This window comes from Phyllobates terribilis, unplaced genomic scaffold (genome assembly GCF_046119375.1).
Source record: "Phyllobates terribilis strain yellow unplaced genomic scaffold, ASM4611937v1 Scaffold_9__5_contigs__length_417890890, whole genome shotgun sequence".
NCBI lineage: Eukaryota > Metazoa > Chordata > Amphibia > Anura > Dendrobatidae > Phyllobates > Phyllobates terribilis.
The window spans coordinates 278,955,921-278,977,202 of record NW_027362769.1 but is presented as its reverse complement, the minus strand read 5'-3'; the positions used below and the strand labels follow the sequence as shown (position 1 = coordinate 278,977,202).

General features: G+C 45.8%; 1 protein-coding gene across 3 annotated transcripts in view; it reads right to left on the bottom strand.

Annotated features, from left to right (window-relative positions):
- Positions 1-339: 339 nt before the first annotated feature.
- SLC29A4 (solute carrier family 29 member 4) overlaps positions 340-21,282 on the bottom strand; it is a 524,342-nt gene continuing 503,399 nt past the window's right edge. For all 3 annotated transcript variants that reach the window (XM_073647822.1, XM_073647824.1, XM_073647823.1), the window contains one exon: positions 340-13,676. In XM_073647822.1, coding sequence (XP_073503923.1) covers positions 13,534-13,676 — 143 coding nt within the window. In that variant the 3' untranslated portion in view covers positions 340-13,533. The remainder of the gene's footprint in view (positions 13,677-21,282) is intronic.

Sequence of the window (21,282 nt, the reverse complement as noted above, 5' to 3'; positions counted from 1 at the left end):
AATCCATTCCCTAGACAAACCTTGGAAGCCCATATCTCAGTCATACTGAAACCTAGAAAAGACTTAAACATGTGCTCAAGCTATCAACCAATCTCCCTGATTAACATAGATGATTAACATAGATGTGAAATTATTTTTCAAGATTATTGCCCCAAAATTGGCCCCATACATATCCCACACAGTGGTGTGTAAAAGGATTTGCCCCCCTTACTGATTTCTTATTCTTCAGCATGTTTGTCACACTTAAATGTTTCAGATCACAAAACAAATGTAAATATTATACAAAGATAACACAAGAAAAAAAAAAATTGCAGTTTTTAACCCTTCACCCCCGTGCCATTTTCCGTTTTTGCGCTTTTTTTTGCTCCCCTTCTTCCCAGAGCCATAACTTTTTTATTTTCAGTCAAAATGGCCATGTGAGGTCTTATTTTTTTAGGGACAAGTTGTACTTTTGAACGACACCATTGGTTTTACCATATTGTGTACTGGAAAACGGGAAAAAAATTCCAAGTGCGATGAAATTGCAAAAAAAGTGCAATTCCACATTTGTTGTTTTTTTTTTTTTTACCATGTTCACTAAATGCTAAAACTGACCTGCCATTGTGATTCCTTCCCCAGATGATTACAAGTTTGTAGATACCAAACATGTATAGGCTTTTTTTTATTTGCCGTATTTTTCAGACTATAAGACGCACCATTTCCTTCGTACTTTAAACAAAAAAAAACAAACATTTTCTTCTTTTACATTTTAAAAATTACAAAAAGGAAAATGGGTTGATGCAAAAGTTTGGGCACCGTGCATGGTTAGTACCTAGTAGCACCACCTTTTGCAAGTATCACAGCTTGTAAATGCTTTTTGTAGCCAGCAAAGAGTCTTTCAATTCTTGTTTGAGGGATTTTCGTCCATTCTTCCAGCTCCTTGAGATTCCTGGGTCATCTTGCATGCACTGCTAGTTTGAGGTTTAGCTACAGATATTCAATGATGTTCAGATCAGGGGACTGTGAGGACCATTGTAAAACCTTCAGCTTGAGCCTTTTGAGATAGTATAGATGAATTTATCTCTAAAAGGCCTAAAGTTAAAGATGACGCATTTCCTTTGTATTTTAGACAAAAAAATATATATATATTTTCATCTTTTACATTTTAAAAATTATCAGGCTTGTTTAGATGTTCTTTTGCATATTTCTGACGCTGAATTTTATGGTGAGGACGCAGGAGAGGTTTCTTCTGATGACTCTTCCATGAAGGCCATATTTCTGCAGGTGCCTCTGAACAGTAGAACAATGTACCACAAATACAGAGTCTCCTAAATGTCTCTTGCAGTCAAGCGGGGTTCTGATTTGTCTCTCTAGCAATCCTAAGGGCAGCTCTCACTGAAATTTTGCTTGGGAGAGAGGAGATCTCTGAAGCAGGGCATTAACCATGTCCTGATCACTATAAGAGGTGTCTCCAGAGCACCCTTTCATACACCATTAGGCTGTGTGCCCACGATGCGTTTTTTAAGCGTTTCCGCAGCGGCAAAAACGCTGCAGAAACGCTTAAAAAACGCATGGTAGAAGGCTTGCCCTGTTCCCCAATGATAATCCGCATGTGTTGTGCACATGCTGCGGAAATTTCCGCTGCGGATTATCATTGCGGAAAAAAATGCCGCACTACCAATTATTTTGCGGAAGTGCTGCATTTTCGCCGCCATTGACTTGCATTGAAACGCATGGATTCTGCATCACTGGATCTGTAGATGCACATTCCATGCGTTTCAATGTGCGGATGGTACCCGGGTCTGGAGGACAGGAGACTCTCCTCAGGACCCGGGTACCATAGAAAACTGTAAAAAAAATAATAAAAAAATATATATTATATTTACCTCCTGATGGCCCCCGCTGCGCTCGTCCTCCTGCCGGCAAGGGAGAACGGAGCGAAGCAAGACTGCGGGGGCCATCAGAAGGTAAGTATAGATTTATTTTTTTATTTTTAAACATTCTTTGGAGTCACACTATATAAATCCTGTGACCAAGTTGTCAAGCACTTTCCAAGTGATGCTAAAATCGCTTGGAAAGCGCTTGTCAACCCGCATGCGGAAATGCAAGTGAAGAACGCTTCACATCCGCATGTCCCTGGCAGGAAAAACGCATGTACAATCCGCATGTACAATCTGCATGTACAATCCGCATGCGTTTTTTCTGCCAGGGAGATGCAGAAACGCTCAGGAAAAAATCCAGAGCACTTCTGCATCGTGGGCACATAGCCTTATAAAGGTATAGACACTGCACACTGACATTTGTGCCTCATTGCCTGTCAGCCAATCACAGACTTTTCTTTATAATCACATCTGTGATTGGCTGACAGTGAATGCTATCCCTGTGTCTTCTGTGTCCTGGAGTCATAGCTTGGAGCAGGAAGCTTCAGCAGAAGATGACTGTGGCCCAGACTGACTGGATGGTAAGACATGCAGCCTCTCCTGTGGAAGTTCTGGAATAGTATTGTTTTAAAGAAATCAAAAATTCATATATGAACATTTTGGCAGCAGTGGTCACATATCCATAAGTTGTGTGCACAGCGGCTGCCAGTGACATGCACTAGTGCAGTTTGTCCCTGGCAAGGTCAAGCTGCAATCCCACATAGACCATAAGTCTGTATGAAGAATCGCTGAAGTCCCCCTGGTACACGGGTCATTATGGGGTCAGTTTCCTGTCTGTTGAACATGGGCGTCATACTGACCCAATGTACAGTACAATTGTTCAAATGAGCCTGTTACATCCCTTAAAATAAATTGCAGTCCTGATTCCCAGTGCAAGTGGTTGGTGTGATCCCTTATATGTGATTTGCGCTGCTGTTGTAAGCAGCACGTACCCAGTGTGTGGACCCATAGGACTACTATTCACCCCATGCACTGCTCTATGTGTGTGCTGCTTACAAGAGCAGCGTACTTCAGAGTGGTGTTTTGAGCAATTGGTGGGGGTCTCAGGGCCCAGGCGCCCACCAATCACAAGCTATTTGCAGTGCCCAGTGTATATTTAACAAACAATTTTTTATAATACTAAATAAAATGACTGGTACACTTTAAAGAACTATATTCATTTTAATGCCGAACTCTGCTGGCAGACAGCGATCACAGACGGCTCCTGCCAGTGATTCAGCGGCTTCTGCGGGGAGAACCCCCTGTCGATCATCATGACATTGGCAGTGATCTCCCATCAACAGAGCAGCCGGGAAAAAAAAAAAGATGCTCTGTTTATATGAAGCAGCAGAATCACAGACCGAAGCCGTCTGTGACCCCTCTATGCCAGAACTGGGTAGGACAGGCAGGAAGTTACCCACAATCTGCCTGTTAGCTCATAGACCCATAGTAAAAAAAAAACAAAAAAAAAAAACAGTTCTGGGTAATCTCTTAGAGTTTTGAAAATAAAACACATTTCTCCTAACTACAGTATTATTTCCTCCAATATGTAAAGTAGTGCGAGTCTGGACCACTTGATAAGTGATTGGCCACGATAAGCACATCCAAATATGATGTATCAGTGGAATGACTGCTTTGTGTTATATTCAGTTTTTAAATATCGAGCTTACATTTATTGTTTAGATTTTATAATTGTGTTCTAAACTAGTAATAAATATAAAAGTCTATATGTTTACATAACATTGTTGCATTATGAAGATGGGGGGCCCAGAAATATTTCTTGCACAGGGGTCATCTGCAGTCTTTGTCCGCCCCTGCACTGCACAGTACCACTTCTCCTGTCCTGTATATATACAATACACAGTACAACTTCTCCTGTCCTTTATATATACAATACACAGTACAACTTCTCCTGTCCTGTATATATATGTAGCACCCTGAGGATTCGGCTGCTACAGGAGTATTGCACCTCAACCCAGAGGTGTGATATTCCACTCCCGGGTAAGGAAGGAGTGTGGAACTGAGCTCAGATAGACTGCATGCACTACATACATCCCATTCCAGAGGAGCAGGCCGACGGCACTCCCACTTAGAAATGTGCAGGTGCGACCGAGCCTGTTCCTGGCTGGAGTGGGAGGGGGGAGGAACATCCCATGTAGTGTAGGGGCAGATAGGGGGAGCAGTCTGGGTAGTGGTAGGAGCTCATTGGGTGCTGGTCACCTGAGCTCACACATAGAGGGATATATAAGGAGGGCACCAACTTAGAATCAGGGTCAGACGCAGAGAGGAAGTCAGATGCAGAGGACAAGCCTGCAGCAAGAGAGAGAGAAAGAAACAACAGCCCTGGAGAGAGAGTGGAGTGCAGGAAGACCCAGAGGGGGACAAAGAAGGGACCCAAGAACCCAAATAAGAACACCGGGTGAGGAGTCAGCAGAAGGGTACCGGAACCCAAGCTGGTGGGGGTAAAGACATTCCCCAGCCAGAGACCGGAGACCGTGGGCAGTGTCTGTCACGGTCACCCACTACATTCACCCTGAAGGCAGACCACATGGAGGGTCAGGGAACCTGAGGCCAAAGGTTGCCCAACAGAAGGCCCGAGGGAGCCGGATTTAGGTGAATCACTGGTGGGGACGGCTGAAGGAAGGACAGAGGGAGAGCTCAGGGCCACGCTCTGGACTTGTTTGGGGGTTGGCCGGATCCAGGACCTGGTGGACGCAGCACGGCTCGGGAGGTCACTTGGAGCTAGAGTGACCAGGAACATCTGCAGTAAGTAAAGACCCTTAACTGCACTACCCGAGTCTGTCATCATTACCGGCTGCACCGCACCACCACAACCCCCATCCTCTGCGCCTGTCCCCTCTGAGGCTATACCCCTCCCGTTGGGGGTTATCCCACCAAGCTGCGCATCCACCATCAGCCTCAGCGGACCCTGCCGCAGCGGCGGCCACAGTGACCGCATCACAACGGGTGGCGTAGTCGACACAACGAACTTTAATAACATCAGTAAAGACTGCCACATAACACTGAGCTTGACGCCCTGGGCACGGGACCGGGTCACAGCCGCTCGGAGACTACAACCCCCCATCTGATCCGGTGCCGGGTATTCCCCTCAAAAAGGAATATGTCCCAGGGGGCGCGTCAACTTTGGCGTAGTCGGCAGGATTACGTGCCCGCAACACCCGGGTACTGCGTGCCTGAAGAAAAGTGCAAGTGTACCTCAGAAAGAAGACTCCTGCCGGTTCCGGAGGGTCCACGCCATCGGACTCCATCACCAGTCGTTTCCCGCCGATTGTCCGCCATTTCCAACTTGTTCCCGCCATCTGCAGAGTTTCCCGCCACTGGGCGACGCTTCCCGCCAAAACCGCAGATTTCCCGCCTTGGAAGAGCAGCGGACGCCATTATGGGCGTGCCAAAGGAGGGCAAGAGGCCACCTCCCATCGTGGGCCAGGACAGAAAATGGCGCCAAAAGTGGAAACCGCCCCCACCAACAGAGACTGTGATGCTGGAGGTGTCTGTCAGCGTGAAAGAACTCCCCCTGGAGCTGACAGTCACCGAGTTGCCCCGGGACCGCCCTCGAAGTGGGAGGAGACGAAAGAAAAGAGCAAAGATGGGTGTCGCTTGGAGCAGGGTAGAACGAGCGCACCCGGAGGCAAGAGGTCTAATGAGGAGTAGCGGAGAAGCTCACCCGGAGTCGAGGAGAGAAAGAGTGGACCCGGGAATGGAGCGGCAGCAGAGCAGCACCGGCCCGCTGGCCAGGAGCCTGCTGGAGGAAGAAGGAGGAGAGCAGAGCAGCACCGGCCCGCTGGCCAGGAGCCTGCCGGAAGCAGAGCAGAGCAGCACCGACCCGATGGTCAGGAGCCTGCTGGAGTCAACAACCCCGCTAGGCTTAGCGGAGATCCTGGCGCAGCTTCCCCGAGATCGGGAGTGCGCGCGGAGTGCCCTGGAGGGCCTCGCGGGAAGGATGGCCCGAGTGCAGAGGGAGATCCTGGCGGAGTGGGGCCGGGAGATGGCCCAGCAAGCTGGAACCCGTCCACTTAACCCGCTCCCTTGGAAGAAGACATCGACTGCCTCTGCAGATGACGCGGGAGGACCCAAGGCCGGAGACGGCGCAGAAGAGGGAGCGAGACGTATGGCAGCAGGTAAGGGGGATGCCTATACCCCATACCGGAAGACCGCTTACCTGCCCCAGCTCCCCGTCGCAGAGCCCGAAGGTCCCCCGGCCGTACCCGAGACCGCCATGACATCGCCACCGACTAGGCCCCGACCGGAAGCCGCCGTCGCGACCCCGATGACGTCACGCATCGTGACCCGGAGCGTGGCGCCGGAAGAGGAGCCTCCGGCCTGGTCACAGGGCCTAGCATTTCCGGGCGCCGCATCCAATGCAGAGCCATCTACCTCCGCGGAGCCTCCGGCCTGGTCGCAAGGCCGGGTAACCCAGGGCGCCGCCGTCCTAACGGTGCCCTTCACCTTCCAGGTGCCCCAGGCCTGGCCGCAAGGCCTGGGCAACCCGGGCGCCACCACCACCGCGCCCGCGCCCGTAATACCTAGGGTGCCACATCTGGGAGAGGACCCCTTCAGCCAGCTAACGTGGCCGGACGGTCGGCCTTTCATCTGGCCCGAAGGATTCTTGGAGCTAGAGCGGCAGCAAAAACTAGGGCCCTTGTGTGAGCCCCTAATCCCGGCTCCGAAGCCCGTGACTCGGGTCTCGCCTCCACTCGAGGAAGCCCAGTTCGTGTGGGACCCCACGGGAGAAGATTTGATGGGGTTCACCGGAGAGACTCGGGCAGCTGCAGCAGAGCGTACCGAGTGTTGCCGTCAACAGCTGGAAGAGTTCAAGAGAGAGCGGGAAGAGAGGCAGGCCAAAGAGCAATGGGCCCAGACCCGCAGCGCGGAGCAAAAGAGTCGGACCAGAAGGGACCCCCGTGCAGCAGATCGTCCCCGTACCATCGGGACGGTAATAAAGTTTAATGCGCAGCATGGGTGGGGCTTCATAAGGGACCGGAACACCATGGGTGACGTCTTCGTTACACGACGGGACGTCGAGTCCCACCTGCCAGAGGGTCACAAAGGCCGTGACCTCTACGTCGGTGATGAGGTAACGTTCACCCGGCACAAGTGTGCCAAGGGACCTTACGCCCTCCACGTGCATCGCTTGACGGAGGAGGAGTTGCGGTGCGAGGAGGAGGAGCAAGAGGACCCGGACGGGTCTGAAGAAACCACCAGCCGTAAGATAAGAGCAGGAGGCAGACGCCGTTGAGTGCGGCAGAGCAGGAGACTGTATATAGTTGCCTGTCGGGGCACAGTGAATCGGAACTGAAACTGAAACTGGAACTGTTGTTGCTGCTAAAATAGTCCCCGTTGGGACCAGCGAACTGTTACCTGTAACCCTTTCCATACCAGGCTGAGGACTGTGAGCAGCCATCCCTTTCCCTTTACCTGGCCGGGGACTGAGAACGGCCAAAATTTCCCTGTACATAGTTGCGCTTGCTAAAGCGCCCCCTACCGGTTTTTATAGGAAAAACCATTTTTCCAAAAGACTGTCGCACTCTACCTGGTCACGAGTTGCACGGTGACCAGAGGAACAGAAGAGAGAAAGAGACGACGAGAATGTTGTTTACCTGAAAAAGTTTATATATATATTTATATAGTATTTCGTATAATATTTAATATGTTTTACATGTTTATAAAATGTTGTATGTTTTGGTGTTTTTTGTCTTTGCAGCCCGAGGACGTGCTGTGATTTACCAGGGGGGAATGTAGCACCCTGAGGATTCGGCTGCTACAGGAGTATTGCACCTCAACCCAGAGGTGTGATATTCCACTCCCGGGTAAGGAAGGAGTGTGGAACTGAGCTCAGATAGACTGCATGCACTACATACATCCCATTCCAGAGGAGCAGGCCGACGGCACTCCCACTTAGAAATGTGCAGGTGCGACCGAGCCTGTTCCTGGCTGGAGTGGGAGGGGGGAGGAACATCCCATGTAGTGTAGGGGCAGATAGGGGGAGCAGTCTGGGTAGTGGTAGGAGCTCATTGGGTGCTGGTCACCTGAGCTCACACATAGAGGGATATATAAGGAGGGCACCAACTTAGAATCAGGGTCAGACGCAGAGAGGAAGTCAGATGCAGAGGACAAGCCTGCAGCAAGAGAGAGAGAAAGAAACAACAGCCCTGGAGAGAGAGTGGAGTGCAGGAAGACCCAGAGGGGGACAAAGAAGGGACCCAAGAACCCAAATAAGAACACCGGGTGAGGAGTCAGCAGAAGGGTACCGGAACCCAAGCTGGTGGGGGTAAAGACATTCCCCAGCCAGAGACCGGAGACCGTGGGCAGTGTCTGTCACGGTCACCCACTACATTCACCCTGAAGGCAGACCACATGGAGGGTCAGGGAACCTGAGGCCAAAGGTTGCCCAACAGAAGGCCCGAGGGAGCCGGATTTAGGTGAATCACTGGTGGGGACGGCTGAAGGAAGGACAGAGGGAGAGCTCAGGGCCACGCTCTGGACTTGTTTGGGGGTTGGCCGGATCCAGGACCTGGTGGACGCAGCACGGCTCGGGAGGTCACTTGGAGCTAGAGTGACCAGGAACATCTGCAGTAAGTAAAGACCCTTAACTGCACTACCCGAGTCTGTCATCATTACCGGCTGCACCGCACCACCACAACCCCCATCCTCTGCGCCTGTCCCCTCTGAGGCTATACCCCTCCCGTTGGGGGTTATCCCACCAAGCTGCGCATCCACCATCAGCCTCAGCGGACCCTGCCGCAGCGGCGGCCACAGTGACCGCATCACAACGGGTGGCGTAGTCGACACAACGAACTTTAATAACATCAGTAAAGACTGCCACATAACACTGAGCTTGACGCCCTGGGCACGGGACCGGGTCACAGCCGCTCGGAGACTACAACCCCCCATCTGATCCGGTGCCGGGTATTCCCCTCAAAAAGGAATATGTCCCAGGGGGCGCGTCATATACACTGCACAGTACCATTTCTCCTGTCCTGTATATATACAATACACAGTACAACTTCTCCTGTCCTGTATATATACAATACACAGTACAACATCTCCTGTCCTGTATATATACACAATACACAGTACAACTTCTCCTGTCCTGTATATATGCACTGCACAGTACCACTTCTCCTGTCCTGTATATATACAATACACAGTACTTCTCCTGTCCTGTATATATACAATGCACAGTACCACTTCTCCTGTCCTGTATATATACACTGCACAGTACCACTTCTCCTGTCCTGTATATATACACTGCACAATACCACTTCTCCTGTCCTGTATATATACAATGCACAGTACCACTTCTCCTGTCATGTATATATACACTGCACAGTACCACTTCTCCTGTCCTGTTGTCGGAGAGGCGTCAATATTGGTTTAGTATTTTCAATATTACTATAGCCAAATAAAAATAAATATTGGAAAACCTGTTTAAATGGATTATCCTAAGTGATCCCCTCTCCTCTGGATAGGGGATAACGGTCCAATCGAGGGAGATCTGACTATTGGGACCCCCATGATCCCGAGAATCGGAGCTCTGTAGAGCACCATGTAAATGGAGCTGTGGCCGATCATACGCACTGTGGTGCCATTCACATGCGGCTCTTCAAATAACTCCGTTTAGGAGAGTGAGGGGCACAACAAAGTAAAGCAAAATTCACTGATCGGGGGTAATGAGTGTTAGGGTACATGCACACGATCAGTAATTGCTGCGGATAGCACGCAGCGCACTTGCTGCAGCGGACATATGTTACAGCATAGTGGATGGGATTTGTAGAAATCCATGTCCACTATGCGTCTCCGTGCTCCTGCGGATCACCCTCAGACACGGACATGTGGCGCGTCTTTCCAGACCGCAGCATGTCAATTTCTCTTGCAGAGACGCTAGCCTCCGCAAGAAAAATTATATCAGTGCAATCAATAGGATGCGGTGAATCCGCATGGTTCAATGAACACATGTGGCTTCACCTGCGTGCAGCACTTTGGACGCAGCATAAAGTATCCTACATTCAAAGCGCTGCCAATACCGACTGTGTGCACATACCCTTATAGTATGTGGGCTGGTGGGGTTTGTGTGGCAGGGCTGTTTTTTTTACCCAAAAAGCGGTACAGAGTGCTACTTTGTTTGTTAATTGTATATGGAGGTAGCTTCTCCTAGTAAGCACCTGTTCACACCTATTTCTTGTATTGGAAGTGCCGTCAGTTTTTTCTGTTTGTATGTTTAAGCTTTGACAGAGCACTCCACCCCTATGCCGCAGGTGGTTTTAATTGCAGTAGGATCTGACTTTCCCACACATAAGCAGACGGATGTCCCTTAGAGAGGTATTCACATTGGTAGGGTCCTGACATTGAGAAACGTCTTACTGCAGCTGTCAGGTACACATGAATTGGCCAATTTATGGGCTAAGATTTCTCATTTATTTCTATTTTCTACAGCAGTAATGCTATTCATATTTCATACTTCATATTTAGATCCTTAGCGTTACAGAGTGCTACTTTATTTGTTAATTGTATATGGAGGTAGCTTCTCCTAGTAAGCACCTGTTCACACCTATTTCTTGTATTAGAAGTGCCCTCAGTTTTTTCTGTTTCTATGTTTTTTTTTACCCAGTCTGGCCCTGCTGATCACATGACCTGAAAGGTCTTTGAGCTTATTGTGTCGCAGGTCCTTTAGCTGCTCAGTGCATGCAGTCTCAATTCAGGTCCTGATCAGTAACTGCAAGATGTGGTAATGTATAGCGTGCGTGTGAATGTGCCTGTAGCAGAGCTGTGGGTATCTTATCTATAAGTGCATATGTAGCAGAGTTGTGTATGTCTGTATGGTCAGGTAACAGAGCTGTGTGGGTCTATATGTGCAAGTAGCAGAGCTGTTGTATGTACATGTGCTTATGTAGCTGGGCTGTGTGTGTATGTACACGGGCTTATGTAGCAGAGCTGTGTGTGTATAATACACACTGCAGAAAGACACTAACAATAGATTTATTACCTCCCTATTCTACTCTATTACATAAAAATTAGGGATAATAACCTCTCCACTTTAAACCACTGGGGAAGTTTTAATTAATATAAAAAATGGTTTTCCTGCTTTCTGCTGTCTAAACCTGGGGTGCGTGTTATGGTAAGATGCGTCTTATAGTCCGAAAAATAAAGTAGTTGATAACTGAGACTACTTCTCAATCTCATAGTCTTTAACACCCATCGCTGCCCCCCACACCGCTTTCTTTCTTTTTTTCTACTTATCTGTCTTTCTTTCTCCACTTTATTCTCCTTTTGCTTCCTTTTACCACTTTTTTCTTTTGAATGGTATCGTACAAATAGTACCGGAAAAGTTTGCGTTTCTGAATTAATATTTCAAGTTTCTACATTATCTAGTTGTGGGATAATTACTGTAAGATATCTTATAGGATCTCACTTATATTAGAAGCTATGGTTTTATGTTATTATACCTTATAAAATGTACCATACATAATTCAATTTTCTTTTTTATATTATGTATGCTGTTCAAAATATATAATAAATCAGTTTATAAAAAAAAAAATCCTTGAGCTCCTGCAGAGGAGGTGTCAATATATAGCCACTTTTTATTAAGAAAGAAGCGCAATACTAAGAAAATACAAGCAATGGAAATGTACATAGAGCAAAACAGCAGATGTCTGAACGAATCAATATATTGATAGTTCATTATAATGTGTGTGAAATTACAGATAAATCGGAGGCGCAATGACACCTCCTCTGCAGCAGTTTAAGTTTTAATGAATTTTCTTGCTTGAATTATGTCAACTACACTCTCCTTTGTTCCCTAATCTCTGGGACCTAAATATACATTGTGCTCACCGGAACGAAAAGCTACTTAAATGCATTTCTATCCTTGCCTAGCACATCATGAGTTAGGGTACTTTCACACTGTGTTCTGTGTCCCCATCGGGGCATACGTCCAAAATCGCCCGCAAAACGGGGTTCACATGTATGTGCCGACAGGGGCCATAGACTGCAGTGGTGACAGCAGAGCAAATGTGCGCTGTGCCGTGCACTTTTTTCAAGAGTGTACACCTACAGGAGGCGGACACTCAGATGTAGGCAACTGCGGATTTCGGACGCATACCCCACCGGGGACACAGAACGCAATGTGAAAGTACCCTAAGGGTGCAGAGCCCACCATTTCTAATTTAGGCACTACAGACAGATGTGAAAGTTATTTTAACAAAGAAAGCTGAAGATTTTTACTTTGTTGAGCTGGATATCCTGACTATTTACATGATTGTTATGGTCTCTGTCAGTGACATTTTCTCTGGGCTCTGAATAGAAACAAGCAGTTACGGTGAGCTGGCTTTTTCCTCTTTTTCCTGAATCTCAAGTAGCCTAATGTCCTTGCAAAAGTGTATAGAAAATTTTGTAGTTTGCCAATATTGTATGCAATCTGTTTTATCTTTAATATAGCCTTAAGGGTGAAGGGAGAGAGATTTTAATATAGGTAGAGTAGAATAGATACTGGATACACCATGTCATTAATCAACTACACTAGCACTACTGCAACCACCTGCCCTAACTCTCTCATTTCTCTATTGATTGCAACTCAATGTTCTTTTCTGATCCCATGTGAAATGAGCTGTGTGCTCTGACCTCTATCTCTACAGTGTAAAAACAAAAAATGGCACAGATTGGTTATCTCCCAACTTTTGTACTGGCTGTGATAGTCCCCCCTGATTGGCTGCACTAGACCATGTTATATGATAGGTGCAGGGCATTAAAGGGAAGCTCACCTGGCCACATCTGTCATCATTGCTCTAAGACTCTTCAGGATTGTGTGTGAAATGGTGCAGGGCATTTTTGGGGTGCTAATCCGCATGTAATTGACTCAGAGATTGTTCGACTTTGCGGGAACCTGTGAATTTCAGGAAATTCGATTCAAATTCAAATCTCCTCAGATCAGTTCGATCATCTCTAATTGCAGACATTTGCTTTTTTTTTTTATAACGTATATTACATTAAATACTGTAATGATATGAAAGCCTTAGCAGAAATGTTGCTTATAACTGGGAAAGGACAGTAACCACATTTCCCTGCGTCATATCCACAGGTGTGTATTTATGAAGACTGTAGAGGTAGTAGTTGCATCCAGGTGAAAGTGTCTATGGGGCCCCAAAGGTCTATATGCCACATAAGAAGACACCAGTATCATAAATGGCATAAGGTAGTGTAGTAATACAAGCTGTAGCTGGCCAGGCCCTGATACATATTTTTCCTGGGGCCTATGATCTTCCAGACACTCGACTTGAATAATCGTAAGTTAGGTACAGACTAACTCACACACAAGGATTGTTATTAAGGTTGGTTAGAGCTAAATGAGTTGCCTCATGTTAGCAACTCCTCCTTTTTTAAACTCATAAGAACAAGAGAAGTCTTAAAGAAATCTAATGTTGACTTGCTAATTTCCAATTTCTAGAATTATGTACTGCACCCATACTCTAAGCAATCAAAATTTTACAATAGAAAATCAAGAACAGTTCAATAAAGGGTTAATCAGAGAGCAAACAGGAGTAATTAGTACACCATAAATAAACTTGTGTAAGAAGTTTAAAAAAAAGAAGAAGCTAGGTCATAAACTTCATAGCAATGATTAAATGTTTGGTGGCAAGGAACTGTTGTATATCTCCGGATGAAAGCAAATGTTTTGAGATTTGCTAGCCAGGCTGTAGGCAAAATACGCAACGGCTGAACCAAGTGTAAGTCCAGTCATATATGATACGGTCATTGTGTTTCCTGTAGAATAAAAAAGAGACAGTTTGAATTATGTCAATACACTGAGCAAGCAAAATAAAGATACTAAATAACATATTAAAATGAAGAACACTGATATAGCCTACATAATTATATCTTAAGAAAAAATACAAAAAATTTACAAAAAATTCAGCTTGGTTTAAGCTGGTATACATGCAGCACATAAACACATGTTCACAATGGCCACAAATCAGAAAAAAACTGCAAGAAGCAAAATGAACATAAACCCTGCTGTAAATACATAAATAAAAACCAAAAGTGCATTTAAATAACATAGGGTTATTAGTAACATTGTTTTTGATCAAAAATATCATAACAGGCATCCCACCACGGCAAGACGACCCCATTCGGGATTCTGGAAATTACATTTAAATAGCTTCCCAAGGCTGGTGTCCACAGTTCGGGACCCTGTCCTTTTCCTGCCTTTATTCACACACTGAGGTCAACTTTGACATATGGTAAGGTTTTCAATATTAGACAGAGTAGGACCATCCCGGATGGGGTCGCCTTGGCGTGTTGGGATGGCTTTTATGCTATTTTTAATCAAAAACAGTGTTACTAAGAACCCTATGTTATTTAAATGCACTTTTGCTTTTTATTTATTTACAGCAGGGTTTATGTTCATTTAGCTTCTTGTAGGTTTTTTATAATTATATCTTAGCAGAATTTTATTATGAAAAATGGTTGAAGTGAATGAACAAAAGAGAAATCTAAATCGAATCAATATTTGGTGTGACCGCCCTTTGTCTTAAAAAATGCATTGATTCTTCAACGTACACTTGCACAGAGTTGTGGATTTTGTAGGATGATAGTCAGGTGAATGAGTAACCAATTATACTAAATAGGTGATAATTATCATCATTTTCATAAGTAGGTTGAAACACGGTTATTAACAGAAATAGTTGATTACAGAATTTAAAAAACTGTGTGAGCACCTGCCAAACTCTGTTATAAAGGTGAGTTTGTAGAAGTCAATTTCATGTCACAGATTATACATGATCATCTGAGTAGAGAAACAAGACACTAGGTTATATCTAGTTATACTGCATCAAAACAGTTGTTTTGAGCCAAAGATATGAAAGCAACCTGGGGTTTCAGGATGTGCTGTTCAAGCTGTTTTGAAGAAGCACCAAGAAATGGGCAACGTTAGGACCATAGATGCAGTGGTGCATGCAGTAGATGCATTATAGCAATTATTTCTTCCTATTTAAAAGACACTAGTGCTTTTTAAAATCCATCTATGACCTACAATGGCAAGAAGTCTGGAAACGGACATCCATTGATGTAGAGAGCTTGTACACCCAGACACCCCAGGATATAGGGATTGAAGGAATAAGAGTGTTAGGCCGGTACGCAGGAGCAGGGCTTTCTCGCGGCGTCTGGTCAGGCCCTTTCCTGCTGGTCAGTAATTGTCAGCATTTAGGTTCCATTCTAGGGATTCTAAGTGTGTTTTCTGCGTTTCTGCTCATGTGCCTCTAAGCTACGCCCACTTGTGGTCATGTGCCGCTAAGCCACGCCCTCCCACGGTCATGTGTCGCTAAGCCACGCCTCCTGCTGTCTGGTACAGCGTTGTTGGTTGTCCTGGGGGGCTGGGGCTGTCTCTAGTGTATTTAAGGGCTCCGTGGGCTCCGCCCCAGTGCCTAGTCTATCTCTTTCTAACCTGGGGTGAGGTCTCTGGCAGTAAATGCAGTGTGTGAGAGTCATTGTCAAGGGTTCCTGCTGAAAGCTCCCTAGTCATCCTAGCCATTAATTAGGGCTAGGGGAATGCTGTGAGCAGCACGTTCTACAGTGTCGGTTCACCGGTTGGAGTTCACGCCACGGAGGCGTCCTTGCTACCGATCCAGCATTCCAGGGTCCGCCATTGTATGTGTGGTCACACTGCCGCTTTGGCACCCATGTGTTGGGTGCTGCAGAGATCCTCCTCCTCTTTAGGAACTTAGGTTCCAGGTCTTTCCTGGCCTGCAGCTATCTGCAGCTCTATACGCCGCCATCTAGTGCTCAGGCGTTTCATGCTGCCAAATCCTTCCTGCTCTGCACAGCGGTGTATTGCAGTACAGAAGTTTATTAGTTTCGTTTCTGGAGTGTCGCTAACTCCCAGCATTGTACCTTGTTTAGTTACTACTTGTGTGTGCACTTAAAACACTAGTTCATTTCTTTCTCTGTGCTTAGCTGAACATTCCTCTGGACTCAGCTGCTGCAGCTCCTCTGCAGTCCGGTGGACCCCGACGTGTCCTTTGAGTTTTATTTTATTTTATTAAAGGACACGCCAGCATAACAAAGAGCTATATTGCAGTCCCAACAAAAAGATCCTGCTCTCATCTTGTTTATTTTTGATGCTTTAGACTTTATTTTGTCTCCTAATTCGTTCATGTTTGAACAGAAATGGTTCCACCAATGCTTTGGTACAGCCATAGGGGCGCCGGTGGCTTGCACATTTGCTAATTTATTTCTAGCATTTTTTTTTGAAGGAAAGTATATTATGAATATGTCCAACCCATACATCAAACACGTCCGTACTTACCTCCGTTATGTGGATGGCGTATTTGTTGTATGGGCAGGTGCTGAGGCTGAATTTAATAGTTTTGTAATATCTGAATGATGTTAATATAGAAAACATGAAGTTCACTCATTGTTGGGGGGGTGATAAAATCGATTTTCTTGATGTGAGTATTAACATTATTGATTGGAGATTGCAAATAAAAAACCTACAGCAACTAATGCAGTGTTACACTTCAACAATGCCCACCCTATGCACACTAAAAAAAAGCCTCCCTTATAGTCAACTAATGCAAGTAAGAAGAACTAACAATAAAGATAGCAAATTTCAAAAACAATCAAAAGAATTGCTAAATAATTTTTTGGAAAGAGGTTACCCCAACTCCCTTCTAAATGACGCAATAGGACAGGTAAATGTTAAAACACAAAATGAGTTGTTAGTCAAAAAAATATCAGATGACACGGATAGATTTTCCCTGACCTTTCAACACACCAATATGGATAATGCTGTTCATGCACTGTCAGAAGACACTGGCATTCATTAGAAAGTGACTCTGACCTTAATATTACAGCATCAGCAAAACCTCTGTTTTCATATAAAAGAGGAAACAATCTTGGAGATATGCTAGTGAGAAATGACATAATTCCAGAAAAAACAGACTGGTTACAAAAAAATATTCCAACAGGTAACCAACCATAACTGCGGCCACTGTCCCTTTTGCCAGCAGCACTTAACAGCTAAAACATTTCAACTAGGTTCTGTCACAAGGACAGTAAATGCATTTATTAGTTGTAAAACGACCCATGTAGTGTATGGCCTTTTTTGTCCGTGCCATTTCTTTTATATAAACAAAACAATCAGACCTATGTATGTAAGATTCCGGGAACACTGCCGATCATCACTGGGAAAGGAGAATCCCGTCTAATTAAACATATGCAAGAATCACATAATTCAGACCCCAATAAATTATTTTTTGCTGGTCTAATTAAGGTGGAATATCCTCGTTGCGGAGGTAATCATAACCTAATTCTTTTACAGAAAGAGGGTAGATTGATTTTGGATAGTAATTCCTTAGGTCCCCTTGGTTTAAATGACAAACTAGACATGTCAATTTTTATTTGATTGAATATGAGATCAAATACTGAGATTGTCATTCTATATACTAATGTATGTATTGCTTTTAATTATTGTTCACTTGTCAGCACTTTCATTAGCTTTGTTGCAGGTGTGGAGGTAGGTGCTGCTTACCTTGATATCCCATGAGTAGCCCGCCCCCTCACATGTGGACCCGTAGAAGCACAATCAAGCCGTAGTCCAGTAATGCTCACCCCCCCGCACTCCTCCTGCACCGCTGCTCCCGTATGTCTTTATCCAAATAAAGATTGCAGATCCCACATACCTATAGTGAGTGCTACCTTTCTTCTATTCATTTACAGCTCATACATGGATTCTAGGTATTAGCACCGCTGACCCTTGGCTGCTGATTCTGCAGTAAGGCTGCGTGCCCACGTTGCGGATTACAAGCGTTTTTGTAAAACGCTTGGTAATCCGCACCCCATGGTCCCCAATGAGAATCCGCAAGTTCTATGCCCATGCTGCGGATTTTTCCGCAGCGTTTATGCTGCGTTCAAAAATCCGTAGCATGTTCATTAATTTTGCGTTTCCGCAAGCGGAATTGCCTTATTCAATGCATGAAAAAACGCAAGGCAATTCCGCATGTCGAAAACGAGCGAAAAACGTGCGATAACTGCGCGATAAACGCTTGCGGAATTCCGCATGCATTTTTTCGGGAGAGGACTTGCAGAAATGAAGCAGAAATTTTCTGCTTCATTTCTGCATCGTGGGCACATAGCCTAAGCTTAGTGCCCACGATGCAGAAATTTTCCTGAGCATTTCTGCATCTCCTTGGCAGAAAAACCCATGCGGTTTTTACATGCGTTTTTGATGCGTATTTGCATGCGTTTTTCCAATGCATTGTATAGGCAAATACGCATGCAGAAACGCACAAGAATTGGTCATGTCCGTATTTTTTCTGCAAGTAAAATCTGCGCAGAAAAAATCCTGACCATGTGCACAGAACTAGTGTTGAGCCACCCCCGTAGTGTTCGGGTTCGGTTCGGTTCGTCGAACACCGGGATGTTCGAGGAACTGTTCGTCGAACTGTTCGTCGAACACCTTAGAACACCATTAAAACCAGTGGCAGGCAAACAAAAACACATAGAAACACATAGAAAACACCTTCAAAGGTGTCCAAAAGCTGACAAACTGCTCAGAAGACGCTTTCTTTAAAAAAGCCGGCCGGCAATTCAGCAGCGGCATACACCGGTACCCGACAATTTAGACAAGAAGGAATAGAGCATCACACATAGATTAGATAGATAGAAACATGTCAGTCACATATATATGAAGTACAGTGACAGTGTTGCTTACTGTACTTGTCATTTAGTGTAAAGGATTTATTAAAAAAAATAATAGTTTTCATGCACCGTCTCTTTAAAAAAGCCGGCCGGCAATTCAGCATCTGTACCCGACAATTTATAACAGACAGAATAGAGCTTCACACATAGATTAGATAGATAGAAACATGTCAGTCACATATATATGAAGTACAGTGACAATGTTGCTTACTGTACTTGTCATTTAGTGTAAAGGATTTATTAAAAAAAATAATAGTGTTTTCATGCACCGTCTCTTTAAAAAAGCCGGCCGGCAATTCAGCATCTGTACCCGACAATTTATAACAGACAGAATAGAGCTTCACACATAGATTAGATAGATAGAAACATGTCAGTCACATATATATGAAGTACAGTGATAGTGTTGGTTACTGTACTTGTCATTTAGTATTAAAATAAAGGATTTATTATTAAAAAAAATTGGCGTGGGGTTCCCCTTAATTTTAGGCTCTAGCGGAGGTTAAGCAGACAGCTGGGGCAGATGTTTGAAGCCTGGGAAGGGGGTAATACCCACGGAGCTTCCCAGGCTACTAATATGAGCCCCCAGCTGAATACATAGCCTTTACTAGCTATTAAAATGGGGGACCCCCCCCAAAAAAATGACGTGGGGTCCTCCCTAATTTAATAGCTAGCAAAGGCTAGGCAGACAGCTGGGGGCTGATATTAATAGCCCAGGAAGGGAGCCATGAATATTGGCCCCCTCCCAGGCTAGAAACACCAGCCGTCAGCCGCCCCAGAAATGGCGCATTCATAGGATGCGCCAATTCTGGCACTTAGCCTCGCTCTTCCACGCTGCCCTGTAGCGGTGGCAGGGGGTAATAGGGCTGGGGTTGATGTCAGCTTATAATGCCAGCTGACATCAAGCCCAGGTTAGTAATGGAGAGGCGTCTATAAGACACCCCCATTACTAACCCCATAGTCAAAGTTAAAAGAAAACACAAACACCCAGAATAAAGTCCTTTAATTGAAATAAAGACACAATCCTTTATTGTTCTAAATTAAACCATACTTACCATCACGCCCATTCCAGCTGAAGCCAATGATCTCCTGCAATAAAAGAAAAATAATAAAGCAACATCATCCTTACCTTTCCATGGTTCCCACGACAGCTTCAGCTCTGCTACATCGAGATGACAGGCTGGACCGCAGCAGAACGCTGCCATCCAGCCTGTCATCCCGCAGACACTGAGAAGCGCAGGCATGCTTGCGCTCTGCAGTGTCTGGCTGTGACGGCATAAAGATGAGACGAGTTCATGTCCAATGAACTCGGCGCACCTCATGCACGTCACTGACAGCGTGGGAAAATTCTCACGCTGAAGCGCTGAGTGCAGGAGAATTCTCCCACGCTGTCAGTGACGTGCATAAGGTGAGCTCATGTCCAATGAACTCAGCTCACCTCCTGCACGTCACTGACAGCGTGGGAGAATTCTCCTGCACTCAGCGCTTCAGCGTGAGAATTCTCCCACGCTGAAGCACTGAGTGCAGGAGAATTTTCCCACGCTGTCAGTGACGTGCATAAGGTGAGCTCATGTCCAATGAACTCAGCTCACCTCCTGCACGTCACTGACAGCGTGGGAGAATTCTCCTGCACTCAGCGCTTCAGTGTGAGAATTCTCCCACGCTGAAGCGCTGAGTGCAGGAGAATTTTCCCACGCTGTCAGTGACGTGCATGAGGTGAGCCGAGTTCATTGGACATGACCTCGGCTCATCTTTATGCCGTCACAGAGAGACAATGTGGAGCGCAAGCATGCCTGCGCTTCTCAGTGTCTGCGGGATGACAGGCTGGATGGCAGCTTTCTGCTGCGGTCCAGCCTGTCATCTCGATGTAGCAGAGCTGAAGCTGTCGTGGGAACCATGGAAAGGTAAGGATGAGGTTGCTTTATTATTTTATTTTTATTACAGGAGATCGTTGGCTTCAGCTGGAATGGGCGTGACGGTAAGTATGGTTTAATTTAGAACAATAAAGAATTGTGTCTTTATTTCAATTAAAGGACTTTATTCTGGGTGTTTGTGTTTTTTTTTAACTTTGACTATGGGGTTAGTAATGGGGGTGTCTTATAGACGCCTCTCCATTACTAACCTGGGCTTGATGTCAGCTGGCATTATAAGCTGACATCAACCCCAGCCCTATTACCCCCTGCCACCGCACCAGGGCAGTGTGGAAGAGCGAGGCTAAGTGCCAGAATTGGCGCATCCTATGAATGCGCCATTTCTGGGGCGGCTGACGGCTGGTGTTTCTAGCCTGGGAGGGGGCCAATATTCATGGCTCCCTTCCTGGGCTATTAATATCAGCCCCCAGCTGTCTGCCTAGCCTTTGCTAGCTATTAAATTAGGGGGGACCCCACGTCAATTTTTTTTGGGGGGTCCCCCATTTTAATAGCTAGTAAAGGCTATGTATTCAGCTGGGGGCTGATATTAGTAGCCTGGGAAGCTCCGTGGGTATTACCCCCTTCCCAGGCTTCAAACATCTGCCCCAGCTGTCTGCTTAACCTCCGCTAGAGCCTAAAATTAAGGGGAACCCCACGCCAATTTTTTTAATAATAAATCCTTTATTTTAATACTAAATGACAAGTACAGTAACCAACACTATCACTGTACTTCATATATATGTGACTGACATGTTTCTATGTATCTA